This window comes from Diadema antillarum, unplaced genomic scaffold (genome assembly GCF_040938485.1).
Source record: "Diadema antillarum isolate AM-2024a unplaced genomic scaffold, OU_Dant_1.0 seq00000396_RagTag, whole genome shotgun sequence".
Classification (NCBI taxonomy): domain Eukaryota; kingdom Metazoa; phylum Echinodermata; class Echinoidea; order Diadematoida; family Diadematidae; genus Diadema; species Diadema antillarum.
The window spans coordinates 192,169-217,576 of NW_027271388.1; the positions used below are offsets into that span (position 1 = coordinate 192,169).

Sequence of the window (25,408 nt, forward strand, 5' to 3'; positions counted from 1 at the left end):
ATACATTATGTTCATGTCTATAATTAATATGATCAGTACAAAAAAGAGACATACAATTCACAAATTTTAAAAGTGTAACACAGCGAAAAAGACCATTGTCTACACTACCCCATCCACTGTATCCCCCCCCCCCATCAACAAAAAAGAAAGAAAGAAAGATAACCCCCAAAAGAAGAAATAGAATAGTGTTCTGCAGCTTCAGGCCCGTAACTGGGGGGGGGGGGGGGGGTTTCAGGGGGTTCGAACGAACCCCCCCCCCCCCCCCCCCCCCCGCTAGCGAGCAGGGTCCGCTTGAACAAAAAAAAAAGGAAACCTTCTTCCCAAAGCTCCAAATACGACAGAAGAATGAAATGATATATACGAACATGTTCAGAGAATGCTCACACTGATTTGTAGGTTTTAGCAAGCTTTTGGATTTAATTGTCGCATGATCTACGACAACAGGGCATGACACCATAACAATGTGCCTGTATTGTATGATTTACAAGTACAACGAACTATATTGAGATAAGTGCAATGTTTCCTACACAGAAATATACAAATTTCGGCTCACTCGCTCGTACTAATTAAGAGTATTTTTTTCAAGTCCTCGGTCTGTTGTTGGTATAAATCGTTTAAGGCCGACTATATCTTGATTAGAATTTTAAGATTTAATAACCAAAAAATGACAAGAATTCTACGTTTTGTAAGCTGTTTTTGTTCGGTTATAAAGAAAGAAAACTGCCGGTCCCGAGCATTTCGTTATAACGGAGTGCACTGTATCTTGATTAGAATATTGTAAGATCTAATAACCAAAAACTGACAAGAATTCCATGTTTTGTAATGCGTGCGCTTCTGTAACTCTTTGCTTTAATATACTGAGTAGTCTAGCCCACCTAGCCTAGCCCAGTGCTATAAGTCCCTAGAGAGGAGCTATGTATTCCGGATTGTCCAGAAGATGCAACCAGGAACAAAAAAAAAAAAAGAATAGAGTGAGAGGAACGTTTCACTGACACCGGACCTGGGATCCCTCATGAAAAGTACGGTAGCAACAACGAAAGCCAAAAAATACAGAGACCCGATGGATGGCGTAGATGGCGTCAATACCACAGAAAATAATGTGTAAAAGAGTTCTGTGGTCAATACTCGGTACACGAATTGTACGCCACAAAATCTAATAACAACAACAACAACTGTATGTAATTTGTTTTGGAGCTCAGAAATCGTCGCACCCTCCCACTTGGTGGAAACCGCTCCCTGCTCTCAATCGTCGCTGTGGTAGATTTTGACGTCACTGAAATGTAGCTGAGACAATGTTTTACCAAATTATCTGTGTAGTCCTCTCGATATACCTCTTCCGCAGATTTCAGCTGTCAAGAAAAATGTTTAAGCAAGGAAGCCCATTATTTACTCTCGGGTAAGTAGAAAAGCTGGAAGGTGGTGTTTTCTGTGGTCCCACATACTCTCTTTTTCGCTGTGTATGCTCGTCCTCAAAGCAACTGGCCTGACCAGACCGCTGTGCTTCTGTTCACGACAGCGGCTGCGTGTGGTTACAAAGCAACCAAATGTAGCAAAGCTTGTTGGTACTTTATAGTACTAACATGTTAGGTAGTGATCCTCCAGAAGACCCCAAGCGGAGTTTAAACTGGAGGGAGGTTGCGGCAGAGGGTGGACTCAATTTGGGAAAATGTATTTTGAAACTGCAGTCTTAGGTGGCTAGTATAACTGATCAGTGGGAATGCTGGGGGATGATTGCTCCAATTTTTATGGGATTCATTTAAGAATAAGAGTACATTGTATATCTATTGTTGTGTGAACATTATTTGCTTCAGAACAGTCTCATATTCAAGTAAAGGTTAATGTGCAGTTTAATGCCCCATCACTGTACAGGCATGGTAACCTATAACCCCGTCGCGGGGCGCTGTAACACAGTAACAGCCCTTTACGGTACGTATTTGTCCGTATGGGGTCGCTGCTGCGGTTAGGTAACGTATATCTATTGACGTATTGTTGTGTGCTTCGCTCCCTCAAACGTTTCCACTTCCCCACAGCTGATTTAGTTACTGTACACTCAGGATACGTACGTCCTGTTCGTGAGTATGGCTGCCCAGTGTTCAGTGGCTCCCTCACAAAGAAACTTGAAAGTCAGTTAGAAGTAATTCAGAAAAGAGCCTGCAGAATAATATTAGGCAAAAACTACACATCGTACATTACAGCTCTTGAAACCTGCAAGTTGGGCACTTTAGCTGAAAGGAGAAGACAGCTGAGTCTAGAATTTGCTTGTCGGATGGTTAAAAACCCGCTTGTATCCCACTGGCTACCTGCTAAACACCAAGGGCATCAATACACATTGCGTTCGAACACAAGGTACCAGCAATACAAATGTAAAACAAAACGGTTTCAGGACAGTGCAATTCCATATTTCATTAATCTACTGAATAATAAAGATTAGAAGTTTTTATGCATTTGTATAAGTAGCATTTCAAGTATAATGTTTTCCGGCTGTTTGTTCATCAGTCTATTTGCCTGTGTTGTTTTTGATATGGTATTATTTGTAATAGAAAAATATATTGCGGATTTGAGTAAATGACCGCATATGTGGTACATATGAAGTAATAGTGAGGATTTAAGTGATTTTATCAGTTTTTGAGCCATAATTTTTGTGATTGTTATAGCAGAGACGGGTAGATTTCGCTTTTCCTTTTTTAATTTCGAATATTGTTTTGTTATGGTAACCGCATTTTTTTTTATAAAGAAAAACAATGAGTGTGGATTGAGTTGATCTCTTTTTCATTTCAGATTTTGATTTGAGATATAGTTTCTTTTTTTCTGATGGATGTAGTTTTTTGATATGTAGGCCTAAAAGATATGTTTTATTTATTTTCAAGGATGAGCTGTCATGATGATAATAATTGTTTAAAAGAAAAGAAAGAAATATTGTTTATTTTATTGAAATTTGGCACACGTGATTAATGTGATGTGTAGGTGTGATTTTTTTTTAAATCAAAATTAATATATGTAGATGAAATAGTAATGGAATTTTTTTAATGACTAGTTGCATAATGATATGTTGACAGTGAATTTTTTCCCCTTTTGCTCATTTTTTTCTTTTTTCGTTTTTCATTTCTTTTTGAAAAAGTAATCTGAGTATTGATGGGCTGGTACCCTCACTGATTTCATTATCAGTTGTAATAGTAATGGTTTTTTTTTTTTTTTATTCAGTGTTGAGCAGTGTTGCCATGTTGACAGGATATTTTTTATCTCCTTTTTCTTTTCGTTTTTGTAAAAGCAATTTCAGAATTTATTGGGCTGGTACCATCATAGATTGATCACTTCTTGTGATTTACCACATGTGACCACTGTAATATTTGTTCTTTTTTATGTCATGTCGTTATATCATTGTTTGTACAGATCACAGAAGAAGTCAGTCTGTTTTTATAACTATGATTGTAAAACATGTGCATTTCAGCCTTTGGCTGCTAGACATGATTTTTAATAAAACCTGTTCAAAAACCTGGAAACATTTAGCTGCACATTACTTGAATATGAGTAGATTAGGTAGGACCATTCTCATTCTGAAGCAAATAATATTCACACAACAACAGATATATAATTTGACCGATAAGTGTGTCTAATTCCGCGAAAAACTTCTCATTTATAGTAATGACATTTGCTGGGTCAGTTTTTTGCTTCTTTAGACAGACACCATTGATACACACGCTATTGCGACGGTTTCAACCGTTTGGTTTAACGCAACTTCGACCCAGTTCCCCCCGCATAAAAATGATTATCATTATTTTTTTCCAGCTTGGTTTTCAAACCAATGTGGAAAAAATATGTACAGGATTAATCAGTAAACATTTTGACTCACCTCTTCCACTGTTTCCTCCTTTTTTCTGGTCGTTTCCTCCACTTTTTTGCAGCGCTCCCCAATTCATCGCCCCTTTGTTTGAAAAATGACCACACGAACGTCTACCGCAAGCCAAATGCTCCATACAATCACTATGTCGGCACACTTACATTTATTGACTAATGTACTAGTAAGTTGTTTGAGCGCCAAATTTAACTTCGTAATATTGTGAATGAGCATTACCTTTTGACCTTAGACTTTTTAGCCAAAAACTTCCAAGAGGATCTCTGTTGGGTAATCCATGTATACACCAAGTTTCAAGAGAAATTCTGCAGGCATTGCATAAATATGATGGTAAAAGTGAAATTTAATAAGTTGACCTTTGACCCTGATCTTTGACCTCATGACCCCAAATTTCCCTAGATAATCACTGCCAGTCAGTAGGGCCTACATGCATTATGTTCCATGCAGATACCTTGAACCATTTCCAAGATATGGAGAACAAGTGAAATTTTAACATTTTTACTTCACCTTTGAACTTTGACCTCATGACCCAAAAACTCTCATTAGAGAATCTTTATTGGGTAATACATACAACACTAAGTTTAAAGAAAATACCATCAAGCATTGCGTATACATATGGGGGACCTAATTTTTTTTTTAGCATTTGACCTTGACCTTTGACCTTGAGCATCTGCACCCAAATATTGACAGGCACAACTTCACCCCCTCATACATATACCTGCCAAGTTTCATTAGGATACCTCAAACGGTTTTTTAGTTATGCTGTCCACAAAATTGATTACGGACCGTCGGACCGATGGAAGGATCAGGACAATCCCAAAACATAATGCCTCCAGGGACACTACGTGGCAGAGGCATAAAAAATACTGTACACAGCCAGAACTTGACATGAAACTAAAACTTGAAGTACAATACAAAACAATCTGCTCTTTGCACAAAAATAACTGTCCGCAGTCTTATAACACTTCTTCCACCACTGGTGCATGAACACTCGTGGTATGGAAAAAAAAACCAACAACAAACTTTTATTTATGGAGAGCTGGGCAACACTTTCAAGGCAGCCGATCGCCATCCCTTGTGGTACGTAAAATCCGAACGACCGAAGTTCGTGCATGCAATTGTGCAATGCCAGACTCGGTGCTATATCCATAAACGTGTGGGACAATGCTGCCACTGAGACATGTGTGTGTGTGTGTGCATGTGTGTGTACGCATCAATGATCATACACAAACATTGTCACCGCGAGCTGAGAGTGTGCGTCCATTCGGAAGCTCTCGTGGCTCGCTCGGACAGCCATTTTGGGTTAGGAGATTTGTAGCATAGAGCTCTTGTAGGTTAGCGTGTTGTTCGCTGACCCATTGAGCCAGCGCTTTTCTCATTCGGGGTCACTACATTTGATACAGAATGGGGGAGGCAGCGTGTTGCGTTCGTCTCCGTGCCGCACAAACCACTCGCCACGATTGAGTGCCTTTAAACCTATCTTAACTGGCTGAAACTAACTTAGCTGAATGAGATTATTTGGCCTGGCTCATTCTCACTCAGCCAAATTAATGATTTCCCAGAAAACGGTGAATGATTTTAAGACTGTTAATTGTTTCTTTGTCACAGATTTGTCCATGTGTAAGTTTGGGTAATACTACAGTAGTGATTTTGAATGCACTTTGTAAGCATTCACCAGTACTTACAATGTCTTGCAGGTTGTCTGTGCGTCATGTTAGGTCTCGTATTTTCCCTAATTCTGCAGGTACAACGTGTATACAAAGACCCGCCTTGGAAACTACTTGAATGGCAGGGACTTGTCGAAAACAAGACTGGAATTCCCAGACGGCCACTCTGTCGTTGACACAGAAGAATATGCAGGTATGAAACAGTGTAAGATTAAACTGAATATTTTTACATTCAGTCATATTGAGGAGAAGAGCTCTACAAGCAGATCCTATGTCGTTTTTTTTTTTCTTTTGCCAGTGTTTGTGACTTTGTGTATGTTTGTTTTGTCATGCTTAAAAAGGAAGTTGACGTATGTTGTGGCTTCTGATTGAGTTGTGGAAAATTGCTTGGGAGGGGGGGGGGGTGTTTCCAAGTAGTTTGCTGTCTAAGAAACTAGGCTATCACTTATAATTGTCAGGCCTCTTTTTTTCTTTCCCTTTTTACGAAGCTATATTCTTGAGAAATACTAAGGTGTGATTTTCTATTTCCAATTTCTGGTATTTGCTGCTCCTTGCTTTTTGTCTCGCCCACCGGAGGTGAAGGCGAGACTAAGGGATCCAAATGGCGTCCGTCTGTCGTCCGTCCGTCGTCCGTCACAAATGTTAAAGTTTACCTGCAACCTGCAAGACTCTCTTATGATGCATAACTTGGCAACTGTTACAGCAATGGCAGCCACACTTGGGTGATAGAAGCACTAGGGGTATCTTCATGTTATGGTGTTGTCGGAGGTCATGTGATGATGTCAAAGGTCATTTGAGGTCATATATTAAAGAGTATGTGCAAGACTCTTTTCTATGTTAAAGTTTACCTGCAAGACTCTCTTTTGACAAATAACTTCACATAAGTTGCTTGGATTACAACTAACTTGGGTCATAGATGCACTGGGGGTAGCTTCATGTTATGGTGCCATTGGAGGTCACAGGATAAGGTCAAAGGTCATTTGAGGTCATACGTTAAAGTTTACTTGCAAGACTCTCTTATCACACGTAACTGGACACATGTTGCTACATTGGCAATCAAACTTGGGTGATGGATGCACTGGGGGTACCTTCATGTTATGGTGCCGTAAGAGGTCACATGATAAGGTCAAAGGTCATTTGAGGTCATACGTTAAAGTTTACTTGCGAGACTCTTATCACACGTAACTCAGCACATGTTGCTACAATGGCAATCAAACTTGGGTGATGGTAGATGTCTCTTGGGAAGTTGAAGGTAACCACAAGGTCAAAGGTTACAGACGGGGGTCAACGAACTTTTAGGGCCCAATGTTAAGTTTTTAGGGCGCATTTCGTTTATGGCTCATAACTTTTGATCCCTTTGTCTGTTTGTGACCAAACTTGGATGGAAGATGTCCCTTGGGGAGGTGAAGGTCGTCACAAGGTCAAAGGTCACAGACAGGGGTCAACAAACTTAGGGCCCAATGTTATGTTTTTAGGGCGCGTTTTGATTGTGGCTCATAACTTTTGATCCCTATGTCCGTTTGTGACCAAACTTGGACGGTAGATGTCCCTTGGGAAGTTAAAGGTCATCACAAGGTCAAAGGTCACAGAAAGGGGTCAACAAATTTTTAGGGCCCAATGTTAAGTTTTTAGGGCGCATTTCGTTTATGGCTCATAACTTTTGATCCCTTTGTCCGTTTGTGACCAAACTTGGATGGAAGATGTCCCTTGGGGAGGTGAAGGTTGTCACAAGGTCAAAGGTCACAGACAGGGGTCAACAAACTTTTAGGGCCCAATGTTATGTTTTTAGGGCGCGTTTTGATTGTGGCTCATAACTTTTGATCCCTATGTCCGTTTGTGACCAAACTTGGACGGTAGATGTCCCTTGGGAAGTTAAAGGTCATCACAAGGTCAAAGGTCACAGAAAGGGGTCAACAAATTTTTAGGGCCCAATGTTATGTTTTTATGGCGCGTTTCGATTATGGCTCATTACTTTTGATCCCTTTGTCCGTTTGTGACCAAACTTGGATGGTAAATGTCCCTTAGGGTGTTGAAGGTCACCACAAGGTCAAAGGTCATAAGCAGGTCAATTAACTTCTGGGAGTTATAAAAAATATTAATTCCTTGTACGCGAATGGGCGAGACACAATTTGGCGATTGCCTTGTCTTATACTGTGTCTTTAGTGACTGTAGAGATGTGTTTGTCCAAAAAAAAAAATTGCCTTAGCCCCATTTAAAGTGCAATTGATTATTCTTGGCTGGCAAATTGACCGATAGTATTACACAAAGTTTTCATCATTACCGATTGCAGTATTTCCTTCTGAGCTTGACTGAATTCTTCTGTACATCAATATATTAATCCTCTGATTGTAGGCAATGGCAGTCTAATTGTCACTTTTGCTGATATTCATACAATCTTTGTGTCATGTAATGTGACTATCTGTTTGTATTGTGTTGAAATGCCAAATGAATAAATAAGTAAATAAATGAATAATTAATATTAATGATAATAATAATATTATTAATAGTAATAATGACAATAATGATAATAATAATAATAATAATAATAACAATAATGATAACGAGATATGAAACTCGTCACACTGAAGACGAGTTAGGTGATACGCTTGGGGTCATCAGATGTCGGTCATCCGTGATCGACAAAAAAAAAGAATGTAATATAGCACCTTGAAATTATAATGAAATACTTAGTTGAACTTTCTTGGGCCTACATTATTCAGATCACATTTGTTTTTCTGTCACACAAACTAAGTGGAAATTCTGTGCGTGTGCGACTAAGTCGATTTACGGACTTTTTGAGTACGTACAGTGCATAAACTTAGACCCCGTTTACGGTGCGGGGCTGGGCCGAGCCGCGGCCGAGCTGCGGCCAAGGCCAACCTCAATTGCGAGGCCGAGCCCCGCAATTTAGTCCGTTTACACTGCCAGGCTCGGCCGCGCTTTTGATTCAAGCCTTTCAATATTTTGTCGTAGTGGCGCTCTACTTGTAAACAAACGCAATTTGGTATTGTCTGGTTTTCAGATCCTTTGCCAACTGAATTCCGTGGCGACGAAGTCGCCGTTCGGGCAAAGGCCTTTGCCGAAGGAGAAAATCCTTTGCAGGACAAAACCACCTTAAACTATACTAGTTTTCGACGTTGAAGTGGTTAATATCCTGAATAGCGAAATAGTACAGGCGAGGATTTGGAAGCCAGACTAAAATTGGCCGCGCATTTAGCCCAGTTTGCGTTTACACTGAGAAAAAGGCCGGGCGCGACCGCGGCTCGGCCGCGACCGAGACCACCTCCAGAGCGTGGCCTAATGCGAGGCCAATTTTGGCCCCGCATTTGGCCTTTTGCGCGTTTACACCGAAATGAAGGTGGGCTCGGCGCGGCCCAGCCGAGGCCGAGCCTCGCACTGTAAACGGGGTCCAAGTGATCCTCGGCACGTACAAATAAAACATGACAATTAAGTGTTTATAACCATCCTGGCTTTAACAGTGGCCTTTTAAAACATGACCTTTGACCATTATTTACATAACCAATATGACTCCCTCTAATCTCGCTATAACAATGATCAGTTCAGAGAGCTCTTACAGCTATATACAAGCTTGTGAGATTTACCAGCAGTAAAACCAATGAAGCCTCCGATACAAAACAAAGGATATAGAGCAAGTGAGTCTGTTTACATGAGAATGTGATTTATCCTGGACGAAAGTGATACCTCAATTAAAGAGAAAAGGGCAAAAGAAAAACGGGCCAAACGTACGGCTCTAGCGAAAGAGACATCACCTTTAACCATGTAACTATAGGTCTCCTCCAACTAAGAGTACACTTTGAACGTAAGCGTATACGTGAATGATAATTTATGATGATCTCACGTGAATGATAATTTATGACAATCTCACGTGATCGACACACATTCAAAGGGGACAGTTAGAAGTGGAAAGAGTGCTTAATCGTGTCATTAATTCCTAATCAATGACACCGCTACTATAGGCATATCATAATTTCTCATCTAAAATCAATGGCCTATAGGACTCATGCACCATTACTTGTATCGTGCATAAACTTTGTTTTTTAAGCTTTGAGTGAAACGTGTCATAATATAATTCTGTAATTCCATCAACAGTGATTAATATAATAAAGAAGAAAGATATATCACCGTATTGAACGCTTAGAACCTAACGGGGGGGGGGGGGGGGGGGGGGGGGGGGGGGTATTATAGCATGATACTCGGTTCTTTACTGCCCAGATGCCAACAACACCCATCACCCACGGCTACGAATAGAGAAACAGCCATGGTGAAAATAAAACTTTGCTTTCTCGTAGGCAGAATGACACAGAATCCCGTCAAACACACTTTTATTGGCAGGGATGGACATGAAAAAGTTCATTACTAATACTAAACAGCGTATGCATTCTATTCATGTGGCGCGAGATACCTCTGTAGCAACATAAAGCCTGTCTTCAACTCCGTTGGTCGAACAATGACAACCTGAAATTTCAAAGAGATGAGTGAGACGCTGTATACACCTGGCCTAGAGTTAATTTATTCAGTTCTCATTCCTACTTCAAGTTGGGTTATGTTATTGTAATCATTCCCATCTGCAGTATAACAAAACCAAAGTGAGGGAAAAGGGGAGAGAAAAACGAGAGGTGGCAAAAGGAAAACTGCATGCACAACTGCAATCCATATCATTGCATGTGACAAGTGAAGCAAATGTATTAGTTGTTATAGCAGTGTTTTATGAGCATAAACAGGCAAATAGACAGACAATGTCAAATATAAAAACCATCAATTTAATGTCAGAGAAGATGGTAAACAAGATGCATTGAAACTGTAACTAAATTGCTGCTCTTCTACTCGGTCACGGAATGTCCAACTTTATATTCAACAACAACAAAAAAATGTTAGGGGAAAGAAACAAATTTAGATATAACATTCTTAAATTAAAAACAAGAAAAAGGAAATGTCCACGTCAGGATTTTAAAAAAAAAACGCCGCAGGAACATGCATTATATTCTAGATGGGAATACGGTCTTGATGCAAAGGTCCAATGATTGTCCAATAGATTACTTTAAAAGCAATCTATGGTTCCCTTACCATCACCAGTACGACACCACAATGACGTCTCTAAAATCAATGGTAGCACATTTATCATTGCATCGTGCATTAACTCCCTTTTCCTAAACTACCAGTGGAACGTGTCATATTATAATCATTGTGTATTTCGATGAGTACTAATTGACTTTAAAGAAGAAAGATAATGCAAAAAATTAAACGCTTACCACATTGCTTATAGGGCTATTCCAGTTTGGTACTGATCTGTTCTATTCTCCCAGATGCCAGCAACATATATCACCTATATGGCTAACTAGTGAAACAGCCATGACAAAAATAAACGACAGAGAACCCCGTCATATAATCACTACACTTGGAAAGCAATATCAAGTCACTTCCTTCCCTGCCTGTCTTTAACTCCGTTATTTGGTCAAACAATAACAACCTGGAATTCCAAAGAGATAAGCGAGACGCCATGCACCTGGACTAGAGTTAATTAATTCAGTTCCCATTCCTGTTAGTTATGTAAACGTACACGTTCCTAAATATCCTGCTACAGTATAACAAGAACACTATGAAGAGAAAGGGAAAGAGAAAACGAATGGTGGCAAGCGGGGTACTGTTTCAAGGGGCAATTTACAACATTACGTGTGACAAAATTAATGAAGCAAACCCAACCTCCAAACTCCAATACAAAACAAGGGAAATAGAGTAGCTTTGTTCATGACATCAGAGTGAAGCTGAACTGCAGAAAAAAAGAAAAAAGAAATAAAAGGAAAAAGTCCTGCGGGACTCGATTAACTTCTCTCCTTCCGGTAGGGCATTATAAACACGCAGCGTGCTAAGCGATTCTGCCACACGGAAGATCCGAAGATCTTGTGCGAAACTTAAATCTATCTATGTATGCTATACACAACACAAATTTACATTGATATTCAGTAGGGATATTGTGTGTGTGTGTGTGTGTGCCTGTGTGTGCCTGTGTGTGTGTACGTTTACATGAAAACGTGATTTCTACATGGACGAAGGTGAATACTCCATAAAACAAAAAAAAGCAAAAGATATTTTGTTTCGTGCTCTCATGGGGTTCGAACCCGTACGTGTGCAACATCACGTCTTTTGTGACGTCGCCTTTATCCTCTCGGCCATGTACGTCTTGACGAGAAAATATGAGGAACGTAAGCTTATATGTGAAAGATGATTCAGGAATCGTTTGGTCCACATTCCATTCTCATTTTCAGTTTTTAGCTGCAAAATTATCAACCTGATGAGGAGATTTGAAAAAAATAAAATGCATGATTACTGCAGCTTATTGTCTGAGCTACCACATACTTAAGTTTCAGAGGAAATGGAGCAAAATCAGCTGAGATAAATGTGCTTAAACGTTGTCAAGTCAATGCATGGTTTAAAAAAACAATCACCTTCCATAGACATAACACGTCAACTTGTCTGATTTTGAGTCTTTACCTTTAATCACAATTTGAAGTATGATGGTAAGTCTTCTCGAACTAAGAGTGTGGAACGGAAGCTTCTACGTGAAAGATGAATCATGACGATCAACCGTGACTGACACATCTTCAAAGGGATCAGTTATTACAGGTGGAAGCCCTCGTGCCAAGATATTGTCTCAGCAATTCCAAAGCAATGATACCCTTACATTTAGGTATACCATAATTTCCCTCTGAAATCATTGGTATTATTCATGTACAATTGCTTGCCTTGTCCATAAACTTTGCTTTACAAACTTTCAGTGAAACGTGTCATAACATAATTCTGTAACTCCATTAGCAGTGATTAACTACATAAATAAAGATATATCAAATTGAACGCTTAGCGCGTATAACTAAGGGGGATTTTAGCCTGATGCTGTGTTATTCACTGCTCAGATACCAACAACACTCATCACCTACGGTTACGTATAGAGAAATAGCCATGACGAAAATAAGGTTTTCCTTTTCTTTGGCAGATAGACACACAACCCCTTTGAACACACTATAATTGACATGGAGGGACATGAAAAAGTTCATTACTACTACTAAACAGTGATGCCTTCTACTCATGTGGCACAAGATACCTCTATAGCAACATAAAACCTGTCTACAATTCCGTTATTGGGTCAAACAATAACAACCTGGAATTTCAAAGAGACGAGCGAGACGCCATACACCTGGCCTAGAGTTAATTTATTCAGTTGCCATTCCTGCTCCAGTTGAGTTATGTAAATTATTTTCCGACCTGTCTTGTGCAGTGTAACAGGAACAAACGTAGAGAAAAGGAAAGAGAAAACGAAAGGTGGCAAGCGGGGCACTGTATACCAAGGGCAATTTACAACATTACGTATGATAAATTTAGCAAATTCAACCTCCAGCCTCCGACAAAAAAAAGGGGAGAACTTGAGTGTCTGTGTGTCGTGGGGTAATGACATCGGAATGAAGCTGAACTGCCAAAAGAAAAACAAAGAAAGAGAGGGAGAGAAAAAAAAATAATAGCGTCCTGCGGGTCCCGAACATCTCGTCCTAAGGTAGTGCATAATGACCATGCAGCGCGCCAAGCGACTATAAAGCCACACGGCTGTCCCGAAGATTGGATGTGAAATTTATATCTTTATACCATAATAATATATACAACATGAAAAAGTTCATTACTACTACTAAACAGTGATGCCTTCCACTCATGTGGCACAAGATACCTCTACAACATAAAACCTGTCTACAACTCCGTTATTGGGTCAAACAATAACAACCTGGAATTTCAAAGAGATGAGCGAGACGCCATACACCTGGACTAGAGTTAATCAATTCAGCTCCCATTCCTGCAAGTTATCTAAACGTACATGTTCCTACCTATCCTGTTACAATATAACAAGAACCAATGAAGAGAAAAGGAAAGAGCAAACGAAAGGTGGCAAGCGGGACACTGTAACAAGGGGCAATTTACAACATTAAGTGTGACAAAATTAATGAAGCAAACCCAATCTCCAAACTCCAATAAAAAACAAGGGAAATAGAGCAGCCGTGTTCACGGGTTACGTATACTTGATAAAATAATACGATAAATGACATTGGAGTAAAGCTGAACTGCCGATAAAAAAAAGAAAAAGAAAGAAAGAGAAAACTCCTGCGGGAGTCGAACTTCTCGCCTTCCGGTATGGCGTTATGAACACCCAGCGCGCTAAGCGATTACGCCACACGGCTTTCCTGAAGATCCTATGCGAAACTTAAATGTATGATAAGACTATCGTCACAGTGCTGACTGAGATGGCGCTATTCAACTTCCCACAAGTGGCCGCGTGGATTCGACCAATATACAGTTGCAAAGAACAATCGGGAATCGTTCCGTACAGATTGCATTCTCATTTTCAGTTTTTAACTACAAAATTGTCGACCTAATGAGGAGATTTGAAAATATAAAATGCATGATTACTGCAGCTTATTGTCTGAGCTACAACATACTTAAGTTTCAGAGGAAATGGAGCAAAATCAGCTGAGATAAAGGTGCTTAAACGTTGTCAAGTCAATGTATGGTTTAAGAGAAAATCACCTCCCATAGACATTACACGTAAACTTGTCCGATTTTGAGTCTTTACCTGTAATCACAATTTAAAGTATGATGACGTCATCAAATTCCAAAACCATGACATGGACTTGAAAGGCAAATGTTCAAATTACAACATATCCGAATTTGGGATAATATTGAGCTTAAACAACAGAGATACGAGCAAATGAATGTCAGAAACAGTACCTCAAAAAAATCAATTCCACTTTTTTTTTATTTAAAATGACGATATGATCACGTCATCGAGTTTTCCTGGCAATATTGATACTTGGAATGTTATTTACAATTCATATGCTTTTGTAATATGCAATAGAAATATAGGGTCAATGGACGATTTAAAGAGCTATGCCGAAATAAACAAAGACATGTTTTTTCACTATATTTGCAGAAAGACGCGCGCGCGGAATTTCAACTTTGACGCCAGTGCATTTCTTTGTTATAGGTCAACATCGATCGGAAATCAATGGATATTGTTACTCAAAGTATCAGGAATCCAAATCAGTCAAAAAAAATGCATTTTCATGTTGCTTACGCCCTCTGCGCGCGAAATTGCGCGGACGGACGCGCACGCGAGAAAATGTTTGAAACGCTTAAAATTGTCTGAAACTTCGAGATTTCCCATTGGGAAGTCGTTTTGAGCCTTTTAAAATTTTGACGCGCGTAATGAAGACCTGGGTAACTAGCGTTAAAAAGTAAGATAGAGCGTGACCTGAACTTTATGTCCACCGAAAATGATACAGAAATGATATCCAGTTATGAAGTTATGATCGATCATGTGACAAGGTCCGAAAATCACAGAATGGCGCCTAGATGACGTCATAGATATGTTACTGTCATGAAAACCTTATTGTGGCTAGATATTGTCATGAGACATGTTGACTGAAAATGTCATGTTATTCCGTAATGTCATTGTTGAGATATTGACGACACAAAATGTGGCAGAAAGAAAGAAGAATAAAAAACGAGACATGAAAACTCGTCACATTGAGGACGAGTTAGGTGATACGCTTGTGGTCATCAGATGACAGTCATCTGTGATCGACAAAGAAAAGAATGTGATATAGGCACCTTGAAGTTATATTGAGCGTACATGCGAAACCGTTTCTGTAACCACTCGGCCACGGGTCATCCACGGAAATGGTAAGACAAAAAAAAAAACAATGTATAGATATAACAGGGGGAAAGTCAATGCCCACTCAACCAACGTGGCCGTGTGAACATCTATTGCATTGCTAGACGGAAAAGCGGCCTTGTAACGACTGAGGTCGCTATGCCATTTCTGGCAACTTGGGAAAAATACGTCCCGCAGACATAAAACCTATAATCGGCTGGTTTTGATACCTTGCCTTTAATCACAATTTTCAGTGTAATGACGTCATCAAATTACAAAACAATGACATCGTCTTGAAAGACAATTGTTCAAAGTACAACACCTCAGTCGTCGTCATTACATACTATGATCGGTTTGACAAAGTCAACCTGCAAAATTGTGCTGTGCAGTCGAAGCAATGTGGTCTCCAACACACAAAAAAGAGGGATATGGCGTGTGTGTGTGTGTCTGTGTGTGTGTATAGGTGCGTTTATATACGTACGTGATTTCTACATGGACGAATATGTAATACAAAATTGAAGAAAAAAAAGTAAAATAGCTAAGTATTTTGTTTCGTGATCTTGTGGGGTTCGAACCCGCAACCTCAAGTCTCTGAGACGTCGCCTTTAACCACTCGGCCATACGTCTCGGCGAGAAAATATGAGGAACGTAAACTTATGTATGTGAAAGCTGAATCGGGAATCGTTTTGTCCACATTCCATTCTCATTTTCAGTTTTAAACTGCAATATTGTCAACCTGATGATGAGATTTCAAAAAATAAAATGCATGATTACTGAAGCTTATTGTCTCAGCTACAACATACTTAAGTTTCAGAGGAAATGAAGCAAAATCAGCTGAGATAAAGGTGCTTAAACGTTGTCAAGTCAATGCATGGTTTTAAAAAAAATCACCTCCCATAGACATAACACGTAAACTTGTCCGATTTTGCATCTTTACCTTTAATCACAATTTAAGGTATGATGACGTCATCAAATTTCAAAACCATGACTTGGACTTAAAAGGCAAATGTTCAAAGTACAACATATCTGAATTTGGAATAATATTGAGCTTAAACAACAGAGATACGAGCAAATGAATGTCAGAAACAGTACCTCAAAAAAATTAATTCCACTTTTTTGATTTCAGATGATGATATGATGACGTCATAATGTATTTAGGGAAATATTGATACTTGAAACGTTATTTTCAATTCATATGCTTTTGTAATATGCAATAAAAACATAGGGTCACCTGACGTTTTAAAGAGCTATGGCGAAATAAACAAAGACATGTTTTTCGCTATATTTCCACATAGACGCGAACACGAAATTTCAACTTTGACGCCAGCGCATTCCTTTGTTATAGGTCGAAATTGATCGGAAATCAATGGATATTGTTACTTAATGTATCAGGAATCCAAATCTGTCAAAAAATGTGCATTTTCATGTTGCTTACGCGCACTGCGCGCGGAAATGCGCGGACGGACGCGAACGCGCGGAACGCTTAAAATTGTCTGAAACTTCGAGATTTCCCATTGGGAAGTCGTTTTAAGCATTTAAAAACTTTGACGCGCGCTAATGCGCGCGTAATGATGTCCTAGGTGATTAGCATTAAAAAGTAAGATAGAGCGTGACCTGAACTTTATGTCCAACGAAAATGATACAGAAATGACCTTTAGTTATGAAGTTATGATCGATCATGTAACATGGTCCGAAAATCACAAAATGGCGCCTAGATGACGTCATAGATATGTTACTGTCATGAAAACCTTATTGTGGCTAGATATTGTCATGAGACATGTTGACTGAAAATGTCATGTTATTCCGTCATGTCAATGTTGAGATATTCACGACACAAAATGTGCCAGAAAGAAAGAAGAATAAAAAGAAAGAAAGGAAGATTTTGACAAACACAATAGGTGATACGCTAAAAGCGTATCACCTAACGAGACATGAAAACTCGTCACATTGAGGACGAGTTAGGTGATACGCTTGTGGTCATCAGATGACAGTCATCTGTGATCGACAAAGAAAAGAATGTGATATAGGCACCTTGAAGTTATATTGAGCGTACACTGCGAAACCGTTTCTGTAACCACTCGGCCACGAGTCATCCACGGAAATGGTAAGACAAAAAAAAAAACAATGTATAGATATAACAGGGGGAAAGTCAATGCCCACTCAACCAACGTGGCCGTGTGAACATCTATTGCATTGCTAGACGGAAAAGCGGCCTTGTAACGACTGAGGTCGCTATGCCATTTCTGGCAACTTGGGAAAAATACGTCCCGCAGACATAAAACCTATAATCGGCTGGTTTTGATACCTTGCCTTTAATCACAATTTTCAGTGTAATGACGTCATCAAATTACAAAACAATGACATCGTCTTGAAAGACAATTGTTCAAAGTACAACACCTCAGTCGTCGTCATTACATACTATGATCGGTTTGACAAAGTCAACCTGCAAAATTGTGCTGCAGTCGAAGCAATGTGGTCTCCAACACACAAAAAAGAGGGATATGGCGTGTGTGTGTGTGTCTGTGTGTGTGTATAGGTGCGTTTATATACGTACGTGATTTCTACATGGACGAATATGTAATACAAAATTGAAGAAAAAAAAGTAAAATAGCTAAGTATTTTGTTTCGTGATCTTGTGGGGTTCCAACCCGCAACCTTACGTCTCTGAGACGTCGCCTTTAGCCACTCGGCCATACGTCTCGACGAGAAAATATGGGGAACGTAAACTTATGTATGTGAAAGATACATGAGGAATCGTTTTGTCCACATTCCATTTTCATTTTCAGTTTTAAACTGCAAAATTGTCAATCTGATGAGGAGATTTCAAAGAATAAAATGCATGATTACTGCAGCTTATTGTCTCAGCTACAACATACTAAAGTTTCAGAGGAAATGAAGCAAAATCAGCTGAGATAGAGGTGCTTAAACGTTGTCAAGTCAATGCATGGTTTTAAAAAAAATCACCTCCCATAGACATAACACGTAAACTTGTCCGATTTTGTGTCTTTACTTTTATCACAATTTAAAGTATGATGACGTCATCAAACTAGAAAACATCGATACGGATTTGAAAGACAGTTGTTTAATGTATAATATATTAATCGTACGTTGTCAGATTGCTATTGACATGACGATCAATCACATGAATAAGAGGCAGGTATTAGTACCTGTATGAAATTATTATAGGCATGGTTATCAAATTCCCTTAAAATTTCCTTATTATTGCTTTATTTTTACACACAGTTAAGCTATCTCTTTAAACTCGTCACAGTTTAATGAGAATCATGAACATCATACATTAGTACCATATTCAGTTCCATAGCTGATCGCGTTTGCTAATTAATTAAGATTTATTGTCTAGAATGTGCCATATGGCCAACCTGTATACACACGTGGACACACAAACACAATGCTAAATGTATGTATCAAACCTCTGTAACACAACTTTGAACTAACTGTAGAAAGTATCGCTGCACTTATCATACATACTTTTTATCATTATCTGAAACTCCACAAAAACCACTAATTGACAAATAATCATCAGTACAGAAGACTGACTTAAAGGAACAATTCAAATACCTTTTTTTACAATGTATAGCTTCTTACATGTATAAAATCAGCACAAAGTAACCACGACTACATTGTGTTACTGAATTGATATGAACAAATTTCATTTTGTTACAATATACCATGATCAGCTTGAAAAGCCCAGCCTGCAATATTTTGCAGCAGTCGAAGCAATGCAGTCTCCAACGATAAACAAAGGGATACTGTGTGAGTGTGTGCGTATAGGTGTGTTTACATGCGAACGTGACTTCTACATGGACGAAGGTGTAGTACTCCATTGAAGAAAAAAAGTAAAAAAAAAATTATTATTTTCTTTCGTGCTCTTGTGAGGTTCGAACCCGTACGTGTGCAACCTCACGTTTCTGTGACGACACCTCTAACCACTCGGCCATACGTCTCGACGAGAAAATTAGAGGAACGTAAAGTTATGTACGTGAAAGATGAATCAGGAATCGTTTCGTCCGCATTCCATTCTCATTTTCAGTTTTAAATTGCAAAATTGTCATCCTGATGAGGAGATTTCAAAGAATAAAATGCATGATTACTGCAGCTTATTGTCACAGCTACAACATACTTAATTTTCAGAGGAAATGAAGCAAAATCATCTGAGATAAAGGTGCTTAAACGTTGTCAAGTCAATGTATGGTTTTTAAAAAAATCACCTCCCATAGACATAACACGTAAACTTGTCCGATTTTGCGTCTTTACCTTTAATCACAATTTAAAGTATGATGACGTCATCAAATTTCAAATCCATGACATGGACTTGAAAGGCAAATGTTCAAAGTAAAACATATCTGAATTTGGGGTGATATTAAGCTTAAACAATAGAGATACGAGTAAATGAATGTCAGAAAGAGTACCTCAAAAAAATTAATTCCACTTTTTTGATTTCAGATGATGATATGATGACGTCATGAGTTTTCCTGGCAATATTGGTACTTGAAACGTTATTTCCAATTCATATGCTTTTGTAATATGCAATAGAAATATAGGGTCAATGGACGATTTAAAGAGCTATGGCGACATAAACAAAAACATGTTTTTTCACTATATTTGCAGAAAGACGCGCGCGCGGAATTTCAACTTTGACGCCAGTGCATTCCTTTGTTATAGGTCAAAATCGATCGGAAATCAATGGATATTGTTACTCAAAGTATCAGAAATCCAAATCAGTCAAAAAAATTGCATTTTCATGTTGGTTACGCCCTCTGCGCGCGAAATTGCGCGGACGGACGCGCACGCGAGAAAATGTTTGAAACGCTTAGAATTGTCTGAAACTTCGAGATTTCCCATTGGGAAGTCGTTTTGAGCCTTTTAAAATTTTGACGCGCGCAAACGCGCGCGTAATGATGACCTTGGTAACTAGCGTTAAAACGTAAGATAGAGCCTGACCTGAACTTTATGTCCACCGAAAATGATACAGAAATGATATCTAGTTATGAAGTTATGATCGATCATGTGACAAGGTCCGAAAATCACAAAATGGCGCCTAGATGACGTCATAGATATGTTACTGTCATGAAAACCTTATTGTGGCTAGATATTGTTATGAGACATGTTGACTGAAAATGTTATGTTATTCCGTAATGTCATTGTTGAGATATTGACGACACAAAATGTGGCAGAAAGAAAGAAGAATAAAAAACGAGACATGAAACTCGTCACTTTAAAGACGAGTTAGGTGATACGCTTGGGGTCATCAGATATCGGTTATCCGTGATCGACAAAGAAAAGAATGCAATATAGCACCTGGAAGTTATAATGAGATACTTAGTTGAACTTTTTTGGGCCTACATTATTCAGATCACATTTGTTTTTCTGTCACACAAACTAGGTGGAAATTATGTGCGTGTGCGACTAAGTTGATTTACGGACTTTTTGAGTACGTACAGTGCATAAACTTAGACCCCGTTAACGGTGCGGGGCTGGGCGGAGCCGCGGCCGCGGCCAACCTCAATTGCGAGGCCGAGCCCCGCAATTTAGTCCGTTTACACTGCCGGACTCGACCGCGCTTTTGATTCAAACCTTTTATTATTTTGTCGTAGTGGCGCTCTACTTGTAAACAAACGCAATTTGGTATTGTCTGGTTTTCAGATCCTTTGCCAACTGAATTCCGTGGCGACGAAGTCGCCGTTCGGGCAAAGGCTTTTGCCGAAGGAGAAAATCCTTTGCAGGACAAAACCACCTTCAACTATACTAGTTTTCGACGTTGCAGTGGTTAATATCCTGAATAGCGAAATAGTACAGGCGAGGGTTTGGAAGCCAGACTAGAATTGGCCGCGCATTTAGCCCAGTTTGCGTTTACACTGAGAAAAAGCCGGGCGCGACCGCGGCTCGGCCGCGGCCGAGACCACCTCCAGAGCGTGGCCTAATGCGAGGCCAAATTTGGCCCCGCATTTGGCCTTTTGCGCGTTTACACCGAAATGAAGGTGGGCTCGGCGCGGCCGAGCCTCACACTGTAAACGGGGTCCAAGGGATCCTCGGCACGTACAAATAAAACATGACAATTAAGTGTTTATAACCATCCTGGCTTTAACAGTGGCCTTTTAAAACATGACCTTTGACCATTATTTACATAACCAATATGACTCCCTCTAATCTTGCTATCATAATGATCAGTTCAGAGAGCTCTTACAGCTATATACAAGCCTGTGAGATTTATCAGCAGTAAAACCAATGAAGCCTCCGATACAAAACAAGGGATACAGAGCAAGTGAGTCTGTTTACATGAAAATGTGATTTATCCTGGACGAAAGTGATACCTCAATTAAAGAGAAAAGGGCAAAAGAAAAACGGGCCAAACGTACGGCTCCAGCGAAAGAGACATCGCCTTTAACCATGTAACTATAGGTCTCCTCCAACTAAGAGTACACTTTGAACGAAAGCTTATACGTGAATGATAATTTATGACGATCTCACGTGATCGACACACATTCAAAGGGGAGAGTTAGAAGTGGAAGGAGTGCTTAATCGTGTCATTAATAATTCCTAATGGCGAAAATAAAACTTTCCTTTCTCATAGGCAGAATGACACAGAACCCCGTCAAACACACTTCACTTTTATTGGCAGGGATGGACATGAAAAAATTCATTACTAATACTAAACAGCGTATGCATTCCATTCATGTGGCGCGAGATACCTCTATAGCAACATAAAGCCTGTCTTCAACTCCGTTGGTCGAACAATGACAACTTGAAATTTCAAAGAGATGAGTGAGACGCTATATTCACCTGGCCTAGAGTTAATTTATTCAGTTCTCATTCCTACTTCAAGTTGGGTTATGTTAGTGTAATCATTCCCATCTGCAGTATAACAAAACCAAAGTGAGGGAAAAGGGGAGAGAAAAACGAGAGGTGGCAGAAGTAAAACTGCATGCACAACTGCAATCCATATCATTGCGTGTGACAAGTGAAGCAAAGGTATTAGTTGTTTAGCAGTGTTTTATGAGCATAAACAGGCAAATAGACAGACAATGTCAAATATAAAAACCATCAATTTAATGTCAGAGAAGATGGTAAACAAGATGCATTGAAACTGTAACTAAATCGCTGCTCTTCGACTCGGTCAAGGAACGTCCAACTTTATATTCAACAAAAAAAAATGTTAGGGGAAAGAAACAAATTTAGATATAACATTCGTAAATTAAAAACAAGAAAAAGAAAATGTCCACGTCAGGATTTTAAAAAACGCCGCACGCCGCATTATATTCTAGATGGGAATACGGTGTTGATGCAAAGGTCCAATGATTGTCTCATTACTTTAAAAGCAATCTATGGTTCCCTTACCATCACCAGTACCACACCACAATGACGTCTCTAAAATCAATGGTAGCACATTTATCATTGCATCGTGTATTAACTCCCTTTTCCTAAACTACCAGTGGAACGTGTCATATTATAGTGTGTATTTCGATCAGTAGTGATTGACTTTAAAGAAGAAAGATAATGCAAAAAATTGAACGCTTACCACATTGCTTATAGGGCTATTCCAGTTTGGTACTGATCTGTTCTATTCTCCAAGATGCCAGCAACATATATCACCTATGGCTAACTAGTGAAACAGCCATGACGAAAATAAACGACAGAGAACCCCGTCATAATCACTACACTTGGAAAGGTGTTGCCCGAAATTCCTCATTATGAAGCAATATCAAGTCACTTCCTTCCCTGCCTGTCTTTAACTTCGTTATTTGGTCAAACAATAACAACCTGGAATTCCAAAGAGATAAGCGAGACGCCATGCACCTGGACTAGAGTTAATTAATTCAGTTCCCATTCATGTTAGTTATGTAAACGTACACGTTCCTAAATATCCTGCTACAGTATAACAAGAACAAATGAAGAGAAAAGGAAAGAGAAAACGAATGGTGGCAAGCGGGGTACTGTGTCAAGGGGCAATTTACAACATTACGTGTGACAAAATTAATGAAGCAAACCCAACCTCCAAACTCCAATGCAAAACAAGGGAAATAGAGTAGCTGTGTTCATGACATAAGAGTGAAGCTGAACTGCAGAAAAAAAAAGAAAAAAAGAAATAAAAGGGAAAAGTCCTGCGGGACTCGATTAACTTCTCTCCTTCCGGTCGGGCATTATAAACACGCAGCGTGCTAAGCGATTCTGCCACACGGAAGATCCGATGATCTTGTGCGAAACTTAAATCTATCTATGTATGCTATACACAACACAAATTTACATTGATATTCAGTTTTTTGGCTATATACGTCAAGTGACTGATAGCGCTATTCAACTTCCCACGAGTGGCCGCGTGGATTCGATCAATATACAGTTACAAAGATAAATCGGGAATCGTTTCAACCAGATTCCATTCTCATTTTCAGTGATCGACAACGAAAATAATGTTAAGTAGCGACTTGAAGTAATATTGAGAAATATTCGTGAAGTCCAATTCTTTATACAGTCCTACATAATTCAGATGAAATTGTTTCTGTCATGCAACTAATTGAAAATTTCGTGTGGTGTCGGCGTGTTCAAGTAAGTTGATTGGAAAGGATATGTGAATAAATATTTACCAATAGGTCTTTATATTGTAAAAAAAAAAATCAAACATGGCCATGCGGTATTTTAAGAGTCATCTTCACTTTAACATTTGTAATTTCAAGTCCAAGTTGCCTGTCAAAGCAATGTGGTCTCCAACACAAAACAAAGGGATATTGTGTGTGTCTGTGTGTGTGTGTGTACGTTTACATGAAAACGTGATTTCTACATGGACGAAGGTGAATACTCCATAAAAGAAAAAAAGCAAAAGATATAAGTATTTTGTTTCGTGCTCCTTTGGGGTTCGAACCCGTACGTGTGCAACATCACGTCTCTTGTGACGTCGCCTTTATCCTCTCGGCCATGTACGTCTTGACGAGAAAATTTGAGGAACGTAAGCTTATAATGTGAAAGATGATTCAGGAATCGTTTGGTCCACATTCCATTCTCATTTTCAGTTTTTAGCTGCAAAATTATCAACCTGATGAGGAGATTTGAAAAAATAAAATGCATGATTACTGCAGCTTATTGTCTGAGCTACCACATACTTAAGTTTGAGAGGAAATGGAGCAAAATCAGCTGAAATAAAGGTGCTTAAACGTTGTCAAGTCAATGCATGGTTTAAAAAAAAATCACCTCCCATAGACATAACACGTCAACTTGTCTGATTTTGAGTCTTTACCTTTAATCACAATTTGAAGTATGATGGTAAGTCTTCTCGAACTAAGAGTGTGGAACGGAAGCTTCTACGTGAAAGACGAATCATGACGATCACCCGTGACCGACACATCTTCAAAGGGATCAGTTATTAGAGGTGGAAGCCCTCGTGCCAAGATATTGTCTCAGCAATTCCAAAGCAATGATACCCTTACATTTAGGTATACCATAATTTCCCTCTGAAATCATTGGTATTATTCATGTACAATTGCTTGCCTTGTCTATAAACTTTGCTTTACAAACTTTCAGTGAAAGGTGTCATAACATAATTCTGTAACTCCATTAGCAGTGATTGACTACATAAATAAAGATATATCAAATTGAACGCTTAGCGCGTATAACTAAGGGGGATTTTAGCCTGATGCTGTGCTATTCACTGCTCAGATACCAACAATACTCATCACCTACGGTTACGTATAGAGAAATAGCCATGACGAAAATAAGGTTTTCCTTTTCTTTGGCAGATAGACACACAACCCCTTTGAACACACTATAATTGACAAGGAGGGACATGAAAAGTTCATTACTACTACTAAACAGTGATGCCTTCTAATCATGTGGCACAAGATACCTCTATAGCAACATAAAACCTGTCTACAATTCCGTTATTGGGTCAAACAATAACAACTTGAATTTGAAAGAGACGAGCGAGACGCCATACACCTGGCCTAGAGTTAATTTATTCAGTTGCCATTCCTGCTCCGGTTGTGTTATGTAAATTATTTTCCGACCTGTCTTGTGCAGTGTAACAGGAACAAACGTAGAGAAAAGGAAAGAGAAAACGAAAGGTGGCAAGCGGGGCACTGTATACCAAGGGCAATTTACAACATTACGTATGATAAATGAAGCAAATCCAACCTCCAGCCTCCGACAAAAAAAAGGGGGAACTTGAGTGAC

The 25,408-nt window shown here is 39.2% G+C and overlaps 1 protein-coding gene across 1 annotated transcript in view; it reads left to right on the forward strand.

Annotated features, from left to right (window-relative positions):
- Positions 1-1,236: 1,236 nt before the first annotated feature.
- LOC139732011 (probable hydrolase PNKD) overlaps positions 1,237-25,408 on the forward strand; it is a 43,478-nt gene continuing 19,306 nt past the window's right edge. Inside the window, exons 1-2 of the mRNA XM_071642883.1 lie at positions 1,237-1,396; positions 5,598-5,713. Coding sequence (XP_071498984.1) covers positions 1,293-1,396; positions 5,598-5,713 — 220 coding nt within the window. The 5' untranslated portion in view covers positions 1,237-1,292. The remainder of the gene's footprint in view (positions 1,397-5,597; positions 5,714-25,408) is intronic.